The sequence below is a fragment of the Alternaria infectoria genome (assembly GCF_024043175.1).
Source record: "Alternaria infectoria strain BMP 0036 chromosome Unknown scaffold_1, whole genome shotgun sequence".
Classification (NCBI taxonomy): Eukaryota; Fungi; Ascomycota; class Dothideomycetes; order Pleosporales; family Pleosporaceae; genus Alternaria; species Alternaria infectoria.
Window position 1 is genome coordinate 2967825 of NW_026250690.1, and position 24653 is coordinate 2992477.

General features: G+C 52.4%; 8 protein-coding genes across 8 annotated transcripts; 4 read left to right on the plus strand and 4 right to left on the minus strand.

The window, feature by feature from the left end:
- Positions 1 to 1301: 1301 nt before the first annotated feature.
- Positions 1302 to 2914, minus strand: J4E92_000982 (uncharacterized protein; the record flags this gene model as incomplete). Its single annotated transcript, XM_051492396.1, has 2 exons — positions 1302 to 2790; positions 2847 to 2914. The coding sequence occupies 2 exons, from the start codon at positions 2912 to 2914 to the stop codon at positions 1302 to 1304; spliced, it is 1557 nt and encodes a 518-aa protein (XP_051357908.1).
- Positions 2915 to 3366: 452 nt separating this feature from the next.
- J4E92_000983 (uncharacterized protein) lies at positions 3367 to 5206 on the minus strand (the record flags this gene model as incomplete). The annotated part of the gene is made up of 3 exons (XM_051492397.1): positions 3367 to 4687; positions 4743 to 5092; positions 5147 to 5206. The coding sequence occupies 3 exons, from the start codon at positions 5204 to 5206 to the stop codon at positions 3367 to 3369; spliced, it is 1731 nt and encodes a 576-aa protein (XP_051357909.1).
- Positions 5207 to 5839: 633 nt separating this feature from the next.
- On the minus strand, positions 5840 to 8409 carry J4E92_000984 (uncharacterized protein; the record flags this gene model as incomplete). Its single annotated transcript, XM_051492398.1, has 2 exons — positions 5840 to 7228; positions 7288 to 8409. The coding sequence occupies 2 exons, from the start codon at positions 8407 to 8409 to the stop codon at positions 5840 to 5842; spliced, it is 2511 nt and encodes an 836-aa protein (XP_051357910.1).
- Positions 8410 to 11346: 2937 nt separating this feature from the next.
- Positions 11347 to 11790, plus strand: J4E92_000985 (uncharacterized protein; the record flags this gene model as incomplete). Its single annotated transcript, XM_051492399.1, has 1 exon — positions 11347 to 11790. One exon carries the CDS (start codon positions 11347 to 11349, stop codon positions 11788 to 11790), a length of 444 nt encoding a protein of 147 aa, XP_051357911.1.
- Positions 11791 to 13430: 1640 nt separating this feature from the next.
- On the plus strand, positions 13431 to 15651 carry J4E92_000986 (uncharacterized protein; the record flags this gene model as incomplete). The annotated part of the gene is made up of 2 exons (XM_051492400.1): positions 13431 to 13495; positions 13548 to 15651. 2 exons carry the CDS (start codon positions 13431 to 13433, stop codon positions 15649 to 15651), a joined length of 2169 nt encoding a protein of 722 aa, XP_051357912.1.
- A 2125-nt stretch (positions 15652 to 17776) lies between these two features.
- Positions 17777 to 19785, plus strand: J4E92_000987 (uncharacterized protein; the record flags this gene model as incomplete). Its single annotated transcript, XM_051492401.1, has 3 exons — positions 17777 to 18080; positions 18133 to 18609; positions 18662 to 19785. 3 exons carry the CDS (start codon positions 17777 to 17779, stop codon positions 19783 to 19785), a joined length of 1905 nt encoding a protein of 634 aa, XP_051357913.1.
- Positions 19786 to 20645: 860 nt separating this feature from the next.
- On the minus strand, positions 20646 to 21500 carry J4E92_000988 (uncharacterized protein; the record flags this gene model as incomplete). Its single annotated transcript, XM_051492402.1, has 1 exon — positions 20646 to 21500. One exon carries the CDS (start codon positions 21498 to 21500, stop codon positions 20646 to 20648), a length of 855 nt encoding a protein of 284 aa, XP_051357914.1.
- A 1624-nt stretch (positions 21501 to 23124) lies between these two features.
- Positions 23125 to 23535, plus strand: J4E92_000989 (uncharacterized protein; the record flags this gene model as incomplete). Its single annotated transcript, XM_051492403.1, has 1 exon — positions 23125 to 23535. One exon carries the CDS (start codon positions 23125 to 23127, stop codon positions 23533 to 23535), a length of 411 nt encoding a protein of 136 aa, XP_051357915.1.
- Between the last annotated feature and the right edge of the window lie 1118 nt (positions 23536 to 24653).

Consider the following 24653-nt stretch of genomic DNA (forward strand, 5'->3'; position numbering starts at 1 on the left):
AGTCGACCATTTCTCAACAGATCATCTACATTGACAAACGTGTCGTTGACAATACCCTCCACCTGCTTTCCGAGTTCACTATCAGTATCAACACTTACGCTCTTCATCATCTCTCGCCACAGCTCAGTCCTTTGTATATAGTAGACTTCTTTTAGGCACGCCAAGTAGTGTTTGCTGTCACGGTCGATCTCTCCGCACTGCTGGTGGTAAGAGCGAAGTTCGTGTTGATGGTGCAAGACCGTGCAGACCAGCATTTGGGCTTTTTCTGAGATCATGGGCTTCGAAAAACAGTCCAAAATGATCTTGACATCTGTGAGAGGTGTCCCGTCAAGCTCAAACCCGGGTGTGCTGCAGAGCTCTGGGTAAGGGTTGACAAATGCATTTGTATCATCTACTCCCGCTTGTGGACTGCCGTGCTGTGAGGTTTCTGCGTCGTCAATAGCAGATTTCTTGATCATGACAAGGTGTGAATGGAGGCTCCTTAAAATGAACAGAAGTTGGCGTTTCGACATCGGTTTGGGCTCTTTCGCTGGAGCTGTGTGTATACGGAGGATATCTTTCTTTTTGGTGGAGCTGATGGATCGCGGCTTTCGCTCATAGTCATCACCTATGATTGGTGTTCCTTCGATAAGTCCTTGATCAATGCGCTTATTGCGACAGGCGACCAAAGCCTGGGCGAAGTCCATTGCCGTGAAGTCTTTCCAAGGCGCATTGCCATATACACTGACGTCTTCGCCCGCCCTTTGTAGTGCTCTAAACATGTTGCCCTTGTTAGATCTTCCTACCCATGACCTGGCCGTCCAAGGAGCATCAGGGTCTGTGCCTCGCTTTCTTGATGCAGTTGGGGTTATGGCAGGAGATCTGGATTTCGAAGGGTGAGAGAGATTCAGAGATGGATTAGACCTGTGGGCCTTTCCTTGACTTCCGGATGGTGCATACGCTAGCACATCTTGATTAGTGCTCGACATGACCAGACCAAAAATTTGGAGATCTAGACACTGGTTCAGCAGAATGCTTAGGGTTGAGAGAAGAGTAGATCAGCACAACGTCTGGTAAGGAATAGTTAGCATATAAAGTGACCAATTATAGTCACGAACCTTTTTTCCCACTGGCCTTGATCATTCGCGAGACCCCCGTCAGCAAAAGTACCAGTAACCACCAGGTCTCAGTCACAGATTGTTGTGTTCTTTCACTGTGCTTATTTTAGAGCACACGAGACGTTCAAGAATGGCTCTTTCTACGAAACATAACGCCTCGCGTGATAACGGCCTCTCTTTCACTATATCGAGACATGATATCTCTCATCCATATCTAACCTCTCCAGCGCCTTCCCTAAACCAGTCATCGCTAGCCAGTCCTTCTTCCGCAGTCGCATAGTTTATGATCGTACTCTTCGATGTTGTGTAAGCATTGTAAGCATCGATGCCGTTCTCACTGCCCACTCCCGAGCTCTTGATGCCGCCCCACGGGGAGCTTGGGTCGTTGCGATGATGCGTGTTAACCCAGCAGATGCCACTCTCGATGCTTTCCGACACGCGGAAGGCTTGCGAAAGATCTTGCGTCCAGATAGCAGCGCCCAGACCGAATTCGCTGTCGTTCGCAAGCTCCAAGGCCTCTTCTTCCGTGTCAAAGCCTACGACGATGATGACAGGACCAAAGGCCTCTTCTTTCCATATGCGCGTATCGACAATCTTCTTTGTGGTACTATCCGTCAGTATTGTTGGTGGATAGAAGTAGCCTTTCGAGAAGTCGGTATCGTCCAGTGAAGATTTGTGAGTCATTCGTTGGCCACCTGTGACAACCGTCACACCTGCATCCTTTGCGTCGTTGACTAGTGTCTCAACGTTGCTGAGCTGTTTCGCCGATATGAGGGGACCCATCATAGACTCCACATTCTTCGGTGAGCCCATCCGCCTCTCGATGCTCTGCACCTTGGCTTTCAGCTTCTCCACTACCTGATCGATGATGTTGTTCTGCACGATGATACGCGTCGCTGCCACACATGTCTGGCCACTAGCTATGAAGCTTGCGAACACAATGCCGTTAACTGCAAAATCCATGTGCGCTTTTTCAAACACGATCAGCGGAGCCTTGCCACCAAGTTCGGCGGTGTAATGTGCCAGGTTGCGTCCTGCGATGGCGCCAATGGCGCGTCCTGCTGGTGTGCCGCCAGTAACATCGACTTTCTTGATGAGCAGATGCTCCACAAGAGCCTTTCCGGTCGTGATGCCGTCGCCTGGCAACACTGAAAAAACGCCGTCGGGCAAGCCGGCCTCTTTCAGAAGCTTGCCAAGCTCAATGCTGGTGAGCGGCGTCAGCTCGCTTGGTTTCAGCACAATGGAGTTGCCCGCGGCTAATGCGGGTGCAATCTTCTTGACAGCAATCAACATTGGGTGGTTGAACGGCGTAATCTGCGCGACTACACCGAGCGGCTTCCGGTCAACCCAATTGTGTAGTTTACCGACGGTTGGCAGGACAGAGCGCTCTTCGGTTCGTATCAACGCGGCGTAATATTTGAACCATTTCGTAAGAGTCGGAACTTGGGCATTCATCTCACGAATAGCGCGTCCGGTCTGCTGTACTTCCAGCGCGATAAGCCTTGGAAGATTCTTGGTCAGGAGTTCTGCAATTCGGTCCAGCGTCTCCGCACGCACATGGCGCGGGGCTCTCGACCACACGCCCGATTTGAAGACTTTGTGTGCAATTTGAACAACATCTTCGACATCAGACGCAGATGCAGCATGGCAGTGCGCGAAGATCTCCCCAGTCGCGGGGTCTTCAACGGCGAGCCTGTGATGCTGTTAGCAATTGGGGTGGGTCACGAATGAGGGGTCCCGCTAACTGACTGCTCCGCTCGACCTTCCACCTCTCTTCCTTCCACCCACATCTTGTATGCGTTCCCCATATTGGTCATAATACACGTCGTAAGTAGCAATGTGTGCTGCAAGAGTTTGGAGATGGCTGGGAAGTTGAGGTGAGTGAGTCCTTGGTAGCGGAGGTGGCCGACGAAGAGTGGACCTCACGATAAGTTAGCGGCGGCTAGAGACGTTTCGGCATCCAGAGTACCTTCCAGATTAACGACATGCTGGATGTAGTATTAAGCAGTATCGGGGTTCATTTTAGAGGGATTCAACATCATCGATTATGATTATAATACAATAATTTGGGTATCTTTTCCGATTTCGCCATTCTCAGTTGACCACCATATTATAACAACGCCTGAAGAGACCCTAGGAGTACAAAGCGGAGCCAAATGACAATTCTACTATTTCAGATGTGGCGCGAGGCCCGAAATTGAGAGAAGTAATCATCGCCACCGGAAGCAGAAACAAAGGAACTTTCATTTTGTCCTGATCAACCTGGATTTCATGTTAATCCAAGCACATGTCTTCCCTTCTCGTTACCCCTCCCACAGTCCAAGTCCCTCTTCACTTCACCCTCAGCTCCATGTGTCTGCAGAAGCTCAATCAACATGCTTCTCTCCTTGCCTTCAAGTCTCACCGCTTTGAGGGCAGACTGTAGTGGTGTACGTCCATTCTTCGCCTCGAAGTTCACGTCCACACCAGCTTCAACAAGGTACTTTGCTATCGCAGACGCACCAGGCGTCCTGCAAGCAAGATGAAGGGGCGTTTCTCCATCGTGATCAGGGTTGTCGATCGAGTGACCCAAGGAAGCAAGGTAACGGACGGTGGCGAGCTGCCGTCCCAATGTAGCGGCATGCATTGCGGAGTAATACGATGATGGTGCCGGATTGACCCGAGTAATGTCAGCACCAAAATCCAAGAGAAGGGTGAGAATGTCTGGTGACATTTCGTACGCTACTCGAATGAAGAAGTATCCGAACTCTGGGTGCGTCGCCATAGGGTTTGCGCCTTCCCATATCACCCTCTCTACTTCGGCAGCTGTCGCTTCTGCTGGTATATTTGCCAGAATTCGATCCACCGCCGCCCTTTGGTTTGGCTCCAGCTCTTTTCGTTTTCCCTTCGTCACAGCTATCCGATCCGAGGTGATCTTCCTATGAAAAATGGAGACGTCTGAGCTGGACAGCGTTGATGTGTATTTTGATGCTTGTTTTGATGCGTGTCTAGACGCAAGTTGCAACCGAGTACTCGCCTTCCCTGAGAGATCAGTACACCAGCTGTATGACTTCTTGAGTCGGGATTCCGGTGGTACCAGGGTAGGGCTGGATGCCGCGCCGTCGTCAGTGTAGAATGTACCGCGCGATGGGGTGATGTCTTCCCGGGATGGCGGTATCAAAAGTCGCCTGGGAACAGATGTTTGTTCAAGTGCGGAATAAGAGAGAGTCTGCGCGTCTTCAAAGGATGGAACGTTGGCGAGCCATGTACCAATGCCGCCGTCGTTAGCGCTGTTTCGTGTTGAAGCTTGTTCGTGGGGGCTCTTCCTGCCACTTCGAGGCTCCTCGCCAAGGGCGGGCTCTAGGGAATCTGGACGTGGGAGAGTAGTCCTCTTTGCTAGTTGTGATGCAGACGGCCCGTCCCGTTTAATAGCTGTGATACATGATCGAAGCAGACGGACAGCCTGTAATAGTGAAGACAGTTTGTCGCGTGCTGTTTGATTCACGTAAATCTCATCTGTATCCGTCTTCTTCAGCAGTTCATCACTTTGCGTGATGAGATCGCTGACAAAATTTTGAAGTAACGAGTCCATCGTATCCTGTTGGCAGAATCTAGGCAGAGTAAGTTTCTTGCATCATTCAATAGTGTCTGCTGTGAACGACGTACAGTGCGACATAGTCTAGACATAACTCTAGCACCACCTTTGAGGCGTCAAGATCATGCCGTAGATTCACCAAAGGTCCGTCCTTCAGCACACGCCAGTCCTCTTTCGGTTTACTACCACATGAGAGCTTAAGAAAAGCCTTATGCAATCGTTCACAGGTATCGTCGCATGAGTCCAAAACTCGCGAGACAGCATCGATCAGAGACGCCGGCAGCTCGGCCCACTTTGCCGAAAAGTCGTCTTGCGCAATACTCAGCCCAGTTCTGATCACGAGCAGATCACTGTTGATCTTGTTCAGGTCGTGACGAGCATCGCGGAATTTGCGAGCAAAGCTGCTGATATCCGGGATGACCTGTTTTGGGCGTTAGCGCGTGTAGGTGCAAAGTTGAACATCTGAAGCGGCTACCTGGGCGATCGAAGTTCCTAGCGCAGCGCATCGGGCAGCGACTGTACTAGGACGCGACATTAGTTTGGATGCGCGTTGACAAAGTTGATGCTAATATGCACTTTGAAAAAGACGTCGAGGGCGTGGCCGGGCTGTCGTGGCTGTCGTGTTTGTTTTGGGGACGGCGATGCCTGTCGGCGATTTTGAAGGTGTGTTGGCTTGGTCGGAGCTGACGAGCTTGTCACATCGTGAAGTACTGGCGTACGGCACGGATCTCAAGCTCTTGCGTGCCCGCCGGTTACTTGGTGGCCCACGACGTTGGATGCGAAAGGGGGGAAGACACAGATCACGCTCAGTTTACGAAGAAAATAGGCTGCGCATTGTTTGAGGGAGGGTTGGGTGTTGTTGGGCTTTGCGTCTCCAGAGCGGTGGCTAATGCAAGAGACCTGCCTCAAATTGCGGGAGTGCAGGTGAAATTCCCCGTCTCCGAAAGCCACCAACGACTGGGCTATGGTGTTGCCATGCCTGGGGGAATAGGAGACAAGTCGCTATTGTGGGTTAGGCGGGGCGGGAGGCGCGCAGGGGAACCCGGTAGTGGAAATGAAGCCGACTGGGCAGTGGAAACATTAGATTGTCGCGTCTGCGAATGCGAGGACATCAATTTCAATTTCGCATCTTTTTTTCTTTTTTGTACATACTTGCTGCACAAGCGACTCAGTCAACAATGCCAGGTGGCAAGAATGAGAGGTAGTCGACCGGGGCGGGCTCTATCCCATCAGCTTGCGCAGTGAGTCGCACCACGTCACCTTGCCGAACCTCAACACCTCTGAACGTGATGCGCGTCGCGGAGTGCCCATCGAGATACACGCTCGGCGCGTGTCCCAGCTTGTCTTCCAGATCCCCCACCCAGCTACCCACGATCCGATCGCCAACCTCGAGTTCGTACTTCGCTTTGCCTCCAATCAAATCGTAGTAATTGACAGCGACGTCGTACGTTCCCGAGGCGAACGTGACATTAGCGGTCGCGACGCCCGTTGTGGAGTTTGATGTTGTGACGATAGCCGTATAGCCGGAAGCTGTCTCAAAAGGGCTTACGGCGTAAGTCATGAAACCATCGAGCATCATGTCCTCCGCCTCAATGCGATACGGGTGATTGCCCACGCGCTGATTCTCGTCCGCTATCTGTGAGAGATTGTGGTAGAACTCGTTGATCGCATCGCGCCAAACTATCGAGTGGCCAGCTTGGAACGTTTGTCTGAACAATACATGTTCATATCGCTCATCGTCGATCTTGCCCTTCAAGGACTCCCATTGCCCGACAAATTCCTGCGCAACACCAGCACCTTCGTAGTGAGCGTCGTAGAAGTGCTGAATCACAGTCTTGTTGGATTTCAGTCGCTGTGTATACGGAACGTGATGGAACCAGAGCAGTAAATTGTCCGGCGTCGATTCAATATCCTCGTAGATTTGAGCGACCTCGGGCGGGTATTGTCCAGCATTGCCAGTGCCGTTCTTCACGGTGCGGTCCATGCCAATACTGAATGCATCCGCGCGCGTCCATTGACCCCACCCATTCCCGTCTTGCGAAGCAGGGTTTGGTCCAAAGTGTGTGTACAAAATGTCAGTCAGTGTCTGAATGCCGAGATTGCCGCTGTAGTTTTCATATGCAGGCCACGACCTCATGGACATATCGGTGATGGTGTCGAGCACGTCCGGGTCAAAGCCAAATGTCAATCGAATCCAGTCTTGCAGGATAATCTTCGGGTCAACGGACGCGTCCCAGGCTAATCGACCGTACGCATACAGGTTGGACATGGCTAGATGTGAGCCTAGCCACGTCGCATTTGATCCAACTCCTGTCACGCCTGCATAGCCACCCAATGGTCGCTTGAAGCGCTCTCCAGTGATAATGTCTTTGACTTTGGATGACTGGTTGTCAGATCTCATGTCAAACTCGAGGATCTCTTTCCACTGTGGAGCCAAATAGACTAGGTGGCAGTTTTGGCCAAGATACTCGGGCGTGATCTGGAGCTCGATAGCCGTGCTTGTGTGCCGTAAAGATCCAAACAGTGGCGATGCTGGCTCCCGAACCTGGAAGTCAATCTGTGGGGAAACAGAGATACGTTAGTCTGCTCTTGAATAGATAGCGTCTGTAGACATACCGGGCCGAACTTGATCTGAACAACTACATTGTCGTCAAACTTTCCATCGAGATGCTGAAAGAACTCCAATTGCGCATTCGCCCTGTCGTTGTACCAGTTGGTCTCATTGATGTGGTTGTCGTAGACGAAAGCGCGGAACATGACAACACCACCATGGGGTTTGGCTGCCCTCGCGAACATGTTGGCGCCGTCTGCGAGTGTTCGGTTGTAGGTCAATGGACCAGGCTGTCCTTCTGAATTTGCTTTGACGAGATAACCGGCCATGTCTGGAACCTTGGAATAAATCTGGTTGGTGATGTTGGCCCACCATGCATCTACCTTCGGGTCTAAAGGATCGAATGTGCCTAGACTAGCATTCGGGGATGCGAAGTTGAGGGATATGCCAAGTTGCACACCCCATGGTCGCATCGCATCAGCGAGTCTACCAAGGCCTTCCACGTTGCGATCGTTGAGTAGCGTGGCGTTTGCGTTGACGTTGTTGATGATGGCGCCGTTTACACGAATTGATGCCAACAGGCGAGCGTATTCAGCAACCCGTGTCGTGTTATCTACGACAAATCCGTCCCGGAAGAATAACGAAGGGCCAGCATACCCTCTTTCGATACTGCCATCCATATTATCCCATTCATTAGTCCATCGAATGAGTACTTGCGGGTTGTATACCGTTGAAGCAGCCGTGATGTTATCTTGCGCGAGCTGAGAAAGATACTCAAAGGCTCCATAGAGAGCACCGCGTTCATTCTGTCCAACGATTATGACTTTGCCGGGAGTAGTTGTGCTGAGGAAGAAACCATCTTCGTCCAGGTTCTCGCATTCATCGATGCTTCCGTACGCGGCTACGTAGGCGTCCCAAGTTCCGACGATGATGGCAGACTGGCTTTGGTCTGCCGTCGAGCTGACGTTCAGCTTTCGTCGGATGATGCCCTCTACGCCTCTCTGAAGCTCTTGGCCTGCGGTGTAGACAGGGCTCACTTTCGTGCTGTTCAAAGCGATGATCGCCGGGGGTACCGATTGTGCGCATGGCCCGTCCGGTATAGGAGCATAGCGCAGCCAGCCTTGTGAGCCATCTTCGGCTACAGCAACGCCCAGCACGCAAAACAGTGTGGTGAGTAAAAGTCGCATGATTGAAGCCAATGGATAACGGTCAATATCCACATACTGGCCGCCGTCCCCAAGATCCTTTATAGGTCACCACGCTTTCCTCATGATCAACACGTCATTAGCACATTTACGGCAGCAATTGTCGTGACATCTCCCACCGAGGAAACAAAACGAAGTCTAACGGTCGCACCGTACTTCAGCCTAAAAGCTGGGCGTAAGTACAAGATCAGTCAAGCGTGCGGAGGGCGGCTCAAGCTTTACTGGCTGATTGTGGGGATGAATGGCGGGGATCGGAGAGATCGGCAACAACTGGCTGAAAAAGTCCGCCGAACCGGTTGACAGCCGATGGTAGTGCGCATTCCGATCGTTGTACGCGTGGACGAAAGCGCCGCAGACTTGATGGCATGAAAGACGGTGTATGGTGGAATTTGACGATGGTCAGGACGGGGACGAGGTGGTGGTGGTGGCTTCCAGAATGTTTGTGCCGCAATAACGAGAGACCTACTAGGGCAACTACGACGTCATCAGCCATCTCGCCCACGACCGACCGCCTGCAGTCCACAAACGATCAAATCCTTCTCTTCATTTGCGAACTGAGCATGACACTACTCGGTTGAGTTCTATCACTACATGCGCGTGGTAACGAGCCTGTCGCGTCCCTACGATCATACGTACAGGCTATTCCAAGGTTCAGCACTAATTGACAGGGCCGCGGTGATGCTGATCGATTATATTTGTCAAAAGTTTCCATGAGAATTCTCATCTTATCGTACTTCGGGTTGACGACCTTTACCTTGTCGCGGTAGCTTCTCGAGGTAGCCTCGTATACTCTCACTCAGGTGCAGGTCCTGCCTAAGTACACATCACTCTCACGTACCGCTCTTGTAACCTTATTCTATCACTTCGTACACCTTAAGCCTGAGAGAATCTCTCTACATATCAAACTCTCATCTCCTTGAGGTCTAGACCTTGCCTCCCATCGTATCCAATTACCAACACACTTTCTCGGCCCTTTTCCCTTGTCTCCGGTACACTACCTTATGCGTGCAGCATAACTTTACTATTGGTGGAATACTAATAAAACCGTCAGAACCTCCAGTTACTGGCTCGCGGTGCTAGACTGCAAGAATCGCCTACCATGGCATATACCAACGTCAACAATCACATCACTATCGATGAAAGCGTAACGAGTTGGTACACACAAACGATTTCCAGACAGGCACGTTCTCTCATACCCGATGACTTTGAGAAACTCCCAACTTTCGAGACCGTCAAGTTCAGCCATCGCAAAAGCTTTGGTCCAATAGTCGATACCCATTGGCCACAGGACGCGTCCGAGATGGTACTTACTCTGGGTACCTTCGACGCCCCGCATCTCAACTTCAAGCCGCTGGTCTATGTCTACGTACATGGATTGAAGACCCATTATATTGGGTACTTTTATGTCAACCCAGACTCGAGCATCTATCGCGTGCAACAGAGCAGTCTCCAGCATGTCGATATCGATGAACCGTTTTGTGACGTCGGAGACCTCTCAGTTGGCAAGCAAACTTTGTGCAACAGAGTACGAGCGATGGCGCTTTACTACTTCTTAGCTGCTGGTTACATCGACGAGATAGGTGACTACAATCATTTCTGGCTCGACTTTAAACAGTCTTGCGCATGGATCGCAAACAAGGGCAGCCGTCCAAAGCCTCACGCAAGAGTCCAGAAACAGGAACCGGATACCTTACTAGCTTCCGATGCGACATCATGTTTGGAGCCAGAAACCACTGACTCGGCGCACGACACTGTCGCATCCAAGAAACGCACTGGCGATGATGGACACATACCAACAGCAGGTAAGTTACAAGGTCCGCAATCTTTCTACTTGGATGAACTGACAGCTAGCAGCGAGAATCAAGCGTCGCGACTACAGTCATATCGTGCGTATACGCGATAGATTGAATCATTCCAAGCTAACTTTCTCGTAGACACATCCATCGCACAAAACCATACGGCGGTCATTAAGCCCAGAACATCCGATCATGGCAATCAGGGCTGAAGCCCGGCTAGCAAACAGTGAAAGAACAAACACCCCATTGAGAGCGGAGATCGATACGCAAGCCAGGGCTGTTGAACAGCTCAGAGCACAGATGACAGTAAACCATCAGCTGTTAGCGAAAGTCAACGGACTCACAGCGGAAATAAGCCGAGTCAAGAATGAAAGCATGTTCAGTCAAAATGCATACCGCGGCATCCAAGTTCAACACGATGACCTGGCAGAACGACACGCTAATACGCTCAACAACGAGAACGCTCTTCGCGATCAGCTCGGTCAAACTCAGGCACGCTGCGCACAAGTTGAGAGGCGATCAAAGGTGCTGGAGAAGGAAGTGGAGAGTCTCAAGCAAAGGATGAGAAGAGCGGGAGAAGCGTTGGACATTTCGGCTTTTTGAAGGGTGGAGAATGATTGATCTGGGGGTATTTGAAGTATCGAAGGCTCATGGCGTTGATTTGGAAAAGTTCATGTCGCTCACGGGCATCCGTGGGGTTCCATTGCTGGGGTAGTGGAGTTTGCGGGAGTTTGGCGACAAAATTCAGGATGATGCTTCATGAAGTTTGGGATTGCTTTGCGCGACATACCTGGTTTTCGGAAGGTATTGACCAGACTTGTTTTGGGAATGTTTGACATCGAGCAAGAAAAGATCGACGGGGCTATGTCTCATCGCGCCATCCATACATGCATTTATGTCTCTCAAATTGGAGCAGCTAGTCTTTTGCGCTTCACAATCAAGGCCGGATTTCACCTGAAGCTATCCCTTTACCTTTGTCTTGAGCATACTGAGACCCCCCAAAAGTGCACCAACTAGGACATGAAATCCTTCCATGATCATGCATGCACACCAAGCGCAAATAGCAAACTCACAACGCCTATAACATCATGCTTTCACGCCTATCCTCTTCGTCATCTACACCATGAGTTCCACACCTCGCACCACCACTGCCAACACCGACGATATCGACAAAATTGTCAAGGTGAAGAACGAATGGAAAGAATTCTACGAATCCCTCGAAGAAAACCCGTACCACGCTGAACACATAGGAAAAGAAGCACGGACAAGGAAGAGATTAGAAGAGGACTTGCTCGTACCGGCTCTCAAAACAGCAGTGAAAGATGCGAAGGACGCCAACAACAAGCTGAAGGAATGGATAAGCGTAGTAGGCGTTGTGGACGATTTGTGGAACGCCAGTGCTCTGAGATATCAAGTTGGTGAGGCTAGAGAAAAACTGGTCGACGCAGTTTGGGATCTGGAAGCCACCGTGTACGAATTGCGGAAAACGCTGAGGTTTGACGGAGGGACAGTACTGAATAAAGTTATTGATCCGTCGGCAGAGGATAGCTCTGAGGAGGAAGAATAGGCCGTTGGCGTTCGACTCGTTTGTTGCGGCGTACAGCTGAGAAGCCATATAGTAGTAATTGTCTTCAGTTGAGTACGATCACACTGCATCTGATAGTGCTGAGTCTTTCTGCCCAAATGAAGGCCAGGCCGAGTCTGAATCAAAGGCGCACTCTAGCCTTCGTTGACACTTTCCGCGGGGGTCGTCAGGCTACCACACATGTCGCTTAGCTGACCCTCAAGCAGCGCAATACCAAATATTACGGCTCCGAACCATGCTGACAAGAAGACATTCGATGATGGCCGTAGGGAGAGGTTTGGTGTTGTAGAGACGCGATCGAACGCGTCCGACGCGTCCTGGACCACATGGCACGTGAGGGCGCGGGGTAAGCGCGATCTCCAGCTCGGAAGCTACGACGCCATCAACCACGAAAGTCTCCAACTTGACTGCGATGCCACTGTCGCACGGTATCAAGATATCGCGATAAATTTGCCAACGACAATATCAAACCAGATCGGAAAAGCTACTGCACGGGTCCACTGCGGCTGTTAAGCCCTAAGGCGCAATACTCAGGTTCCTATCCCTAGACCACGGACGAGGCGCGACAGCCGCAATGACAACGAACGGCTTCCGAGAGTGTGGATACGCAGATACCGGTTGCCGCATTGTCGGTATTTTGTCTTTGGCACGCTCGCAGATATGGGGTAGTGCCTTGGAAAGCAAGAGAGATCGGATCAGTGAAGACGTGCAGCAGGAAAGCGGACAGCAAGGTACGTACGTCTTGCCATGAGCGCAAATGCGCAGTTTGCTGGATGCGATACGAGGCGACCGCTCAGCCCATTCGTTCGATGTCATCGAGGTGTCACAGCGTGCGCCATCACGAACGCGAAGAAGCAGCTGCATCGATAGGGTCTGCATATCTAAGCCAGGCAAGGCAGGTGCCGATCGTCAATTTGCAAAGGGAAGAATGAGAGCATTAGGCGCGCAGCAGGCCCGAACCAGACCGAGGCAGCCCGTACGATATCAAGACTCCCAGCCTCTCCATATGGTAAGGCAGCATACAAGCGACACAGCAACGCCGCACTGGCTATCGATGAGTAAAAGTTGGGTGTTGGACTTTTTATCGACCTGCCTCTTCGGGTGCGCCGTTTTATCCGCCACCGGGCTTGATCGTGACGGCGCGTCTTGGCACGGCCGCGAGCAATCTGGGCGAGAGCTTTGCGGAGCTTCACGTGAGAGCTGCATGGAGATGGCCGCCAAGTCTGAGCCACGACTGCGGGACCTGTGGGCCGTGTCGCGATAGGACGACGCAGAAACATGCTTTCTACGTTCCCACCGACGGCGAGCTTGTTTGTCGCCCGCAGCGCTAGCCTGCATCAGGAAGGAGCGGTCGTGAACAGCGCCCATCTATCCACATGTTTGGTATAGCAGCAACCGCATTACAGGGCGCGCCTGATGCCATCACCGAGTGCGTAGCCAACGAGGAGCGCCATCACAGCCAGGTACCGGTCCCTAAACCCCGCTGGCAAAATATCGTCCAGCCAGGGTCTGCAGCTAGGTACCGAGCAGCGCGTTGTACAAATAAGCTGCCTGCCCTTCCTGAGCTTTTCCGACCATCGACCTTGTCCAATTGAGCTTTTACGAAGCTGGTCGCATACAAAATGGCTCGATACATCAGCGTTGCCGCGGCTTTGGCTGCTACCGGCGCCTGTGCCTTTACGCCTGAGTACGTTTACCATCACATTCCGTTGCTTGCGCAACTGCTAACAAGTGAACAGAGGACTCCTCAGCACCGTCCGACGTGGCGTCGCTGACGCCAGTCCCGATGGCTCTGTCGGTCTGTTCTCGTACTCCCAGTATTCCTTCGAGGAGCACGGCAGTGCGGGTTCTGGCATGAACCTCATCGATCTCAAGACCGGCGAGATCACCGAGTCGGGCCTCAATGCCAGCGAGATCAACGAGGTCGCCTGGATTCCCGGCAGCGAGACTGGTATCATCTACATCAATGGCACCAACGAGGAGGTTCCCGGCGGTGTTACCCTGTGGGTTGGCGACATCAAGGACCCCAGCGCAAGCAAAATGGTCGCTTCTTTGGATGCGCCATACTCCGGTCTCAAGGTCGCAAACACTTCTACTGGAGACATGCATTTCATCGTAAACTGCATGGCGTACCCCAATGGTACTGCCGTCAACCCCGAGACCGAAGTTACCCCAGTGACTACTGCCCGCTACTACTCCGACAACTATGTCCGCCACTGGGACACTTGGCTGACCAAGAACCGCTACAATCTCTTCGCCGGAGCTCTCTCGGCTAACAACAGCTATGCGCTGTCCGGCGCTGGAATGCGCAACATCCAGAAGGGCATCAACTTCACCACCACTGCGCCCGAGACTCCCATCCAGCCGTTTGGTGACTCCAGCGACTACGACATCAGCCCTGATGGTTCTATGTACGCTTTCGTGACCAAGGCCCCTCAACTTAACAAGGCCAACTACACCGCATCATACACCTATGTTGGTGCTTTCGCGTCTTCCGACGCTCCCATCGCCTTCAACGGCCCAGACTCTCTCGCGGCGGAGGCTGGTCACAAGGGTGCCTCTGGTCTCCCTTCTTTCTCCACCGACAGCTGCAAGCTCGCCTACGTGCAGCAGGATGAGGACTACTATGAGTCGGACAGGTGGCAACTCTACACTGTCGACGTCGCTGTTGAGGGTACCGGTGTTGCTGTCAGCAACTGGAAGGCTCTGAGTGCCGGCTTTGACCGCTGGGTTCAGGGACCCATCACCTGGGCTCACGACGACTCCTCCATCTACGTCACTGCTGATGACTACGCTCGCGTCAAGATCTTCAACTTCCCTGTCGATGCCGACGAGAGCTTCGTCCCTGAGCCTATGACCTCGAACACATCCGTCTCGGCTTTCGCCCTCCTTCCTGATGGTTCGCTGTTCGTCGCTGCTACCGCCATCTGGACTCCCAGCGAGTGGTACATCCTTGCCGACGGAGAGAAGAAGACCCTCTTCGACGCGTCTCAGGTCGACCCCAACCTCGCTGGTCTCGGATCCCACACTGTTTCCGAGATCTTCTTCAACGGTTCCAACCCTGAGCTCAAGCAGCAGCTTCAGGCCTACGTTGTCAAGCCTACTTTCTGGCAGGAGAACGTAACCTACCCGCTCGCTTTCTACATCCACGGTGGTCCTCAAGGTAACTGGGGCAACAGCTGGTCCAACCGCTGGAACCCTCAAGTCTGGGCCGACCAAGGCTACATCATTGTCGCACCCAACCCAACTGGTTCTACCGGTTTCGGACAGTTCCTCACCGACTCCATTCAGGGCCAGTGGGGTAGCTGGCCATACCACGACTTGGTCAACGCCTGGAACTACGTCAACAGCAGCATGCCATGGATCGACACCAAGAACGGTATCGCCGCCGGTGCTTCCTACGGTGGTTACATGACCAACTGGATACAGGCCAACGACCTCGGCAACGAGTTCAAGTGCCTCGTCACCCACGACGGTATCTCCAACACCGAGGGTGCATGGGCGTCTGAGGAACTCTGGTTCATCCGCCACGACTACAACGGCAGCATCTGGGACTCCAACGCGTACCGCGAGTGGAACCCCCAGAACCACATTGCCAACTGGTCCACTCCCCAGTTCGTCATCCACAACACTCTTGACTACCGTCTGCCCGAGAGCGACGGCCTGAGCTTGTTCAACATCCTCCAGGCCCGCGGTATTCCCTCCAGGTTCCTCAACTTCCCCGACGAGAACCACTGGGTGCTCAAGCAGGAGAACAGCTTGTTCTGGCACACTGAGATCTTCAACTGGATCAACCACTGGTCCAAGGGTGAGCCTCTGAGCGACCTGCCCATCGGTAACTAGATGGGGAAAAGTCATGGTCTTCAGCATTGATGACAACATTGATGAAACTTATTCTTAGATGATTAATGATAATACATTGATAAGAAACTTCATTCACATATGTTTCAGTGATGTATGCTCGAGATCTAAGCTCTCTTTTGGCCCGAGTCCACCCGGACTGATCTCATTTAATGTATATGTTGAAACCGAATACTAGTTCCGAGATGTAGTAAATTTGCTAGCCGGAGTACGCCAATCGCTACTGTATGGTAAGAATCAACCCGTAGTCGACTAAAGAACGTTATTGAGCTTTACAGTTATGCGGGGTAGTCGTATATTCATGCCGGTATTCGAAAAACGTCCATTAGCTGGGTCCAGCGCTGACCATAAGCTACTGACAGACTTCGGTGAACGATGCATAACCCGTGTGAACGTCTACGCTACATGCACAAGCAAGAGCATAGGCATCAAGCATCGCTCCCGCTACCCGGCGGCCGGTATTCAGCGGCTTCACTAACCAAGGATATCCGCGTCTGTCCTCAGGTACGGCTGCTGCTGTCAGGCGGGACATGGATGGCGGTTTCCCTGGCTTGTCTTGGCCTTTATGGCATGCTCTCGGTTCTCGGCAGCGACGATGTGCAGCGCTAAGACCACAGAAGCCATCCACACAAGACCTTGTTGATAAGCCAGGAAATGACTCGGAAGACCCGATCGCATGTGCATAGTTCGATTCAAGGTCCATGATGAGCTTCTAGACACTGTCTTCAATCGAGAACCATCAGTATGGCGACGGGGCGTAAAGAGATAAGCAGCCGCTATTGCCACTCAGCCAAGCTGCATCCTTCATTGTTCTGTGATAGCAGAGAATCCTACTGCGCCCCGTTGTGTTGGTGTATGGGTGATCACCAGAGGGTTCTGTTGGACAGGCCATGCCAAGCAAAGACGGAAAACAGCGGGTCAGGCCATGGGAATGCCAATGTGCCATGCTGCCAGGCGAGGCAAAGCTTCCGCTGATAGCAACGAAGCCTCGTGCCAACGACCATGTGGAGTTCTTCGGCGCTCTTGTCTCGTTTTGTCGCGCTTCTTTTATTGTCAAGGAGATAAGCGTAGCTATGTGGATGTGCCAATGCTGGTCCCGTCCATGGACGTTTTCGAGAAGCACGACAGGGCGTCCGCGCTAGGTGGATTGGAGAGAACAACGCGACCACTGATTGGAGTGCGCATGGAGAGCGACACGGCGTGCTGCTGCCGGTTGGTCGAGCTGCCTGTTCGAGTTTGGTGGAGTTACATCGCATGCATGCGAAGGCTGTTTCATTGTGTGGGGAGCAGCCGAGGATTGATGTGACGAGAAGGCGCCCAGCGGGACGGAAGGCTCGGCGCCAGCTGGGCAGCGGAGTCGCAGCAGAGTTCGGCGGTCATGAGCGACGACACACGCGATCGTCGACGAATGTCACTCCTCGGACCGTCGTCCTGGCTCTCAATTTCAGTGCCCTCCTCACTGCAGCGATGAATGACTTTCCTACGAGCTGTCAGCGCGCATGTGCACGCCGTGTCTGTGCGCAAGCTCTTCGGTATTGCACTGCGGCGTGGTGTCATCATGGCACAGCTCGTCGTCCAGATAAGAAAGAGCTAGGGTTACCCACCGCGTGAATGGCTGGAAGAACATAGTGTGATCAGCGACGCTGCCAAGTGCCGAAGCACTCAATCGACGTCGTCGCATGCGCCGAGATACCCATTTCCCTGGAGCTTGGCTTGCCGAAGCCCTGCAAAGACGGGTGCGAAGCTCTAAATCGTAGTCTTACTTTCGGCATCGCCTTTCCGCCCAGCCTTTGCCCAGTCACCGGCTGGTGATAAGACGGGCATTGCGAAATAGTCCCTTGATGCTGTATGGGTCAACCGCCGGCTTGGGCTACTAGCTAGATTCCACCAATTCCTGGAAACGAGGGTGGAGTGTATCCACACAGGACACCTGCTCGAAAGAGAGACAGTCAAGGAATACCAAGACGGCGCTTGGGATGAGCAGATTTGCCGCTTCTGTGTCACTGTAAGGATGCTATGAGTATAACTGCGCTCGTTTGCCCAACCCTTGCGGTTCAGCAGCAGCTCATTCTTTTGCACCGCCCATACTCTTCCGTGCCTGCTAATCATGTCGGCTAACGCTGGCTCCAACGCCGTGGACATGGCCATGTCCAACGAGCCCAACAAGGCTGCTATGCCTTTGTACGAGATCGACGAGAAGCGTGCTCTTTCTGACGATCACACACCGTCGACTCTCAGCCACCAGCCTCATGGCGCTGATGTCTTCGAGGCCGACTTGGAAGGCGAAGAGCCTACGGAAGATGAGTTGAAGACACTCCGCCGTGTATCTGGAAAGATTCCGTGGACTGCCTTCACCATCGCCTTCGTCGAGCTTTGCGAGCGCTTTGGTTACTACGGATGTCAGGTTTTGTGTATGTTGTCGCTCGTACCTGTACAAGAATCAGCCCACTGACTATTTCGAAGACACCAACTTCATTCAACAGGACCTGCCCGTGATTGATGGTGTTCCACAAACCACTGGCAAGGACCCTCGCTCGGAGGGTCAACCAGGCGCGTTGGGCATGGGACAGCGTGCATCCTTCGGTATCGGTCAATTCAACTCTTTCTGGGCATACAGCACACCCATTATCGGTGCCATAATCGCCGACGAGTACCTTGGTCGCTTCAACACCATCTTCATCGCCATCGCCTTCTCTATCTTGGGTCACATTCTCCTCATCATCTCCGCCATTCCCGCTGTCCTCACCAGCGGCAATGCCATCGGTCCTTTCATCCTTGGTGTCATCACCCTCGGTTTCGGTACCGGAGCTTTCAAGGCCAACATCTCACCCTTGATCGCTGAGCAATACCGCCAAACCAAGCCCCGTGTCATCAAGGACCCCAAGACTGGCGAGCGCGTCATCTCTGACCCCAACATCACGCTCTCTCGTATCTTCTTGTGTATGTTGTCCCCCAATGCTATACTGTAAGCAAATTACTAACATACTCCCAGACTTCTACATGTTCATCAACATTGGTTCCCTCACCGGACAAATCTCCATGGTCTACGTTGAGAAGTACGTTGGCTTCTGGTGCGCGTGGCTGCTACCCACCATCATGTTCTGTTTCTGCCCCGTCGTCCTTTGGGTCTGCAGGAACAAGTACATCCGCACTCCCCCCACTGGTTCCGTCCTCATCCGCGCCTTCAAGGTCTTGAAGCTCGCCACCAAGGGCAAGTGGTCTCTCAACCCTGCGACCACGCGCAAGAACTTCAAGAGCGAACGATTCTGGGAGGACGTCAAGCCCAGCCACCTCGGTGCCAACAAGCCCTCCTGGATGCAGTTTGACGATGCTTGGGTTGACCAAGTCGCTCGTGGCCTGCGCGCGTGCTCTTGCTTCACCTGGATTCCTCTTTACTGGTTGAGCTACAACCAGATGAACAACAACCTCACGTCGCAGGCCGCCACTATGACCCGTAACGGTGTTCCCAACGATGTCATCACCAACCTCAACCCCATCTCCCTGGTCATCTTCATTCCCATCGTTGACAACTTCCTCTACCCCGCTCTCCGCAAGGCAAACATCCGCTTCACTCCCATCAAGCGCATTGCTTTCGGTTTCATCCTCGCATCTTTCGCCATGGTCTCTGCTGCCGTTATCCAGCACTACATCTACGCCGAGGGCCCTTGCGGCGAATACATGAACAGCTGCGACGACCCAGCCCCGATCAACGTCTGGACCCAAGCCGTGCCCTACATGCTTGTCGGTTTCTCCGAGATCTTCACGTCGATTACTGGACTCGAGTTTGCGTTCACAAAGGCACCCAAGAACATGCGTTCGCTGGTTACTTCGTACTGGCACTTCATGTCCGCCTTCTCCAACGCGCTTGGCCAGGCGTTTGTGTCGCTGTCCGAAGATCCATTGTTGGTCTGGAACTACACGACCGTTGCGATCTTGGCGTTCATCGGTGGCATCCTCTTCTGGTTCCATCAGCGCAAGACGGACAAGCAGGAGGATATTCTTAACATGCTTCCGGACTCCAACTACATGGGCAAGGACCGAAGGCATAGTGTTGCTGGTGCTGAGGAGGCTATCGCTGGCCACAACGTTGAGGCGCATGTTCGTACCCAGGGTTAATTCGTGGGCAGTTTTACGCTATACGTCGATGTTTACGAGTGCGGCTGCCAAGAGTGGCTGTGTGTAAGGAGCTGTCATGATCGGAGATGCCTATTTAGCTTGAAACGAGTTCAAACATGAGACTTCCAATCAGCTAGTGTAACTCCTCTTCCTTATCTGCTTCGCCCCGTGAACTATGCATCGTCTGCACGTTTGTCAACATCTGCATGCGGTCATCATAGCCATGTATTTCCCAATCGCGGTGCTGGCAGTGACATGCTAGGTCTTATCGTGGCACGAGACGACCTGCACGACGTTCAATGGGCTCGACGGGATTATGCCAAACCACTCATACGAGATTGAGAGCGCAGGATCAAGCATGGCGTACATACCATTCCCAACAAGATTAATCAAAAGTTAAGCATGATAGAAAGTCGTTTGTGCGTGCATCATTTACGGAGTGAACATTGGCTTTCGCAATTGGATATCTAGCCTGAACTCTCCATCGGCAGGCAGCCCAACATGGGCCATTGTGCGCACAATCCGTCGCTGCTTATTCAAAGCTTCAACCCTTGGCTAGATTGTTGTATGACGAAGAAAGGCTTCATCGTTTTGACTACCTCCTTGCTGACTATATTGTGGCCCGCGCTTGTTGTCCCCATGTGATGTGAATGCAGGTGATTTTACGAGTACGCAATAAGCTGAGCGTGTACATGATACAGGCACTGCTAGGTACGATTCGAAGTCATTCATGACATTTGAAGTGTATTGCTTTGACATGCACGTTGTGCCGAATTTGGTAGGCTCGATCGTCAATGATGACATTCGCATGTGTTAAGTCTTGCATGACATGGAGATATGATCCTGAAAGTGTTGTGTGCTCAAGCGTCGTCAAGAGTGTTCGCCTCATTGGTATCAACGTAGTCCTTCATACATCGTTCCGGACGGTATTCGGTGTACTTGACCACGGTAACAATACTGGTGGGCAACTGCTCGTAGACAGGCACAGGCTCCTCGCCCTGCATTACAGTGGGAAGTTCGCACTCCATGTCGTCCCAGCACTTCTCCGGCAAGTCATGCTCCGGGTTCCTGCTGGCACACTTGTAATTTCCTTGGCTCGGAATCTTTGCTTCGATGCATGAGACAAGCTCGAAGTCATTGGAAGGGAACGGGTCTCGACTAGGCGGTATCATCAACCTCCTCCTGACCTCAGTTTCATGGATCGTATTGGATATTTCGGGACGAGGACTTGTATGGATCCATGCGTGATTATCGAAGCTTTTGCTTATAGGATTCAGCTGACCTGGGTGTATCTCCATTTTGTATCCAGTCTTAATAACCTCCAGAAACTTTTTCTGCTTGATCCATTCCTGCAACTCCGGGAGGCCGAAGAAGTCAGCCTCGGCCAGAAGTTTATTATATCCCACGTAATCAAAGCCCTTTTCCCTCGTCCAGAGCAACGGATACATTGTGGGTCTCTTGATATAGGCGAATAATGCTGGCCAGATCTCGGGATCCGTGTCGACGGGAAGCGAACCGTCGGGCAACAGATCAACGGGCCATCGACCGCTAAGCAAACTGGCGAAGTAATCGCAGTTTTTGAGAATCGACTTTGTGGTGCGATACTTGTGGCCGTCTACGTCGAGGGTTATGTGGTCGGTCTCGGGGAGATCGGTGCGGCGAGGGTAGTCGTGTTGTTGAGGGGCATTCGAGTCGTTCGATGCGTCGAGTTCCATGGTGTTGACGTTCGATGTCATAACCGAGGGATGAGTGGGGGAATAAGTACAGTGAGAAACGATTGAGTGGTCGGTGTGGTGGGGGCCGATTGATGTGTGAAGTGATGAGAGATGGCAGACCGAGGAAGACGCGTCTCCAAACGCGCCAAGGCTTGCCCCGCTCGTGCTGTCCGCTGCTCCCTCGAGAGGGAATCCCTCCCCACAAATCCAACCCGGGGGGAACTCAACAACCTTTGGGAAACCACACAATGTCCTGCCAACCTTTCGCTAATGACGCGCTGCAACGCGTGCGGTTGGGCTCTCGATTACTTCCATACCGGCACCGATTACGCCAAACACAAACCAGTTCACTTCTGCGACGCCTTCTCTAAAATCCAGATGTCGCTGACACTCCGCGGCTATCACAAGCTGTTCATGTTTGTGGAAATGAGAATATGGCAATACTGTAGTATCTTGTTCTGGGTCGAGCCGGAGTGGATCGCGCATATGCATGACCACGAGCGTGCATAGCATAGGAGGGCAGAGGATTCAGGTGTTGTCAATCGTGATGTGGGTAGATGTCGCAGAAGCGGAATATCAGACATTGTCTCTGTGCCTAATCTCTTGAGCATGGATCGTGCCACCTCTTATCTAGGTACGGCCCTGACCGTTGTCGCCTCTGCCCGCACATCTCTCTCCCCTCACCTCCCACGGCGATATTTCCAAGCTTCTATTTAGCTCTGCCCTCCGGCGCAGCAACACTTGGGGCTACTTATCCGCGCTGCTCTCTAGAACGCTGCGTATTGTGACCTTCTCACCGCTGCGCGTCTATATCACGACTCCAGGCAATGCCGCCAAAGACCATTGCGGAGGAAATCGACGACGACACCGACGATGAGATCAACAGTGAGACCGACGACGACACTAACGGCGAGATTGAAGACGAAGACGAATCTGGCACCTTCCCTACAAACGACGAGCTTATAGCAATCGCAGAAGAGGATCCCACGTCCGCAGCAGGGCTCGCATACCAGACTCCCTTTAGCGCTTTGCTCTGGCAATTGACCCATCGTCACAACACTCGCGATCGTGTTACACGAGACCTTATTAGCAGTGTTGGTACCTGGGCAGTAGAATCAATCTCAGACTCTTACTCTGCACCATTATCAACTTCCCTGTGAGGTTGACTTGGCCATCGGTCCAGATCGGCAGGCCCAGAATTCGAAGGCCTCTACCAAATTCAACACTGCATCCTCGTCGTGTTGGGCCCTAGTAATGAGGCGACAACTCCGGTCATTAGAATAGAGAAGGACAACTACAAGCATGGCCCCCAAGACGTAGCAAGGAAGCACGTAGTCTTCAATCATCTCCAGAGCGCTCTCTTGTCACATCTCAAGTTGCCTTATCGTCTACGCACATCCTATGATCACTCTCAATGTTTCTTGTCGTGGTCACTTCAATATCTCAGTGATGCAAATCCTGATTCACCGCGGAATCCAGACCATTCACTCACTACACTAAGCCAAGACAAACGCACCACACGTTGAGATATATACCCGACCAACTTCAAAACTGCGGCTTCACTTGTCACATAAAACTCCTCCTACCATTTTATCACCCATTCCACTCGCACACCACAGTAACGATGGACGACATCTGGAGCGACACGGAGATGAGCGAGACATCGTTTACCACTACCGAATCATCACCGCCGCCATCTCCCATCCTGACAGACTACCAAAACAACCTCATCGCCACCTATGCGTTCCACAGCGATAGCATCAGCGACCTCATGAACATCGCCGTCGACCTTGAGATCAGCGTGCGTCGCGAGCGCGGCGAACCGAGCCTTCCGTATCTTGAGGAGGACTTGGAAAAGACACGAGGGGAGCTGGTGTTGCACAGGGACGCGAAGCGCAGGATTGAGAGGAACCTGAAGAAGGAGAAGGAGAAGTTGAAGATGGTTGTTGGAAATGGGTCAATCGTGGCGAAGCAGCAGTTGAATGAGATGGCTCGTTATATGGAGGTGGATAAGACGATAGAGTGTCTACGCTGAGAGATCCGTGGGCTATGGCGCGCAGACCTGCATATCTAGAGGGAGTCTACGGCGTCTGGTGCAGGGGTGATTTGACAAACACGACGTGCATCAAGTTGGGTCTGTGACTGAGAGGACGCAGTACACAAAACGGTTTCATGCCTTTTCTTGTATGCGTCTGATGCTCTTTCTCATACAAGTAACAATGCGTGCTCATGTGAATGGGGGTATACTCTTAATCGCAACCAACGAACCCGGACTAGACGAGCAAATGACAACAAGAAGTTGGAGATTACGGAAGTGTACAGGGTATTGTTACAAACAGTACAAGTACAAATACAAACAGCACATAACGCAAAATCATGCGACAGTAAGAGTAGTGGCGCTTGGGGTGGTGCGCTTTTGCTAAACGGTCTCCTCCGCGTCTCCATTCGATACCACGTCAAATCCGAGCATTGGCTGCGTCACCTCTCCCCAACACCACAAACAGGTCTTGTTCCCAGCCTGTCGCCCACAGGCGCAATGTTCTTTGTGTTCAGCGAACATTGTGTCGAGGTCAGTTTCTTCCGCCTCGTAACAGCGTAGGCATAGCCAGCGGTCAAGGAAGCGATTTCGCAAAGTGCATTGACACTGAGAGTCTTGAAGACTGCTTCGGCTATCCGAACCGTCTTTTGGGAGGCAGTCGTTGCAGAACCATCGTTTCCTTTGCTCTGTTGCTTGGTATAAGGCTCGAAGAACGGGCGAGGGGTGCACGACGTTTGAAGACGCCGATGCGGCCAAGGTGTGACTGCCGAGATCCAAGTCCAGGAGCTCTTCGACACACTCGGGTAGACCGAAACTATCTTCTTCAAAAGGAACGTCGATGAAGCCTTGGTCGTGATGTGGTGCACTGGAACCATGTGCAGGACTTTCCCATTCTGACGCGGGGTGATCACTAGACATGTGGTGTGGGCTGAGGATGGGTATCTCAGATGGTGATAACAAGATAAAGCCGCTAAAGTTGGGCAACTCATCTTCATCACATGGCGTTTCGTAGATGCTCTGGTAGACGCAGTGGATGCGGCACTCGTCGCAGGTGCTGACCTTACATCTTGAACAGGGTCGACACTCCGTATCAGACTCTTTTGCGCCGCACTTGA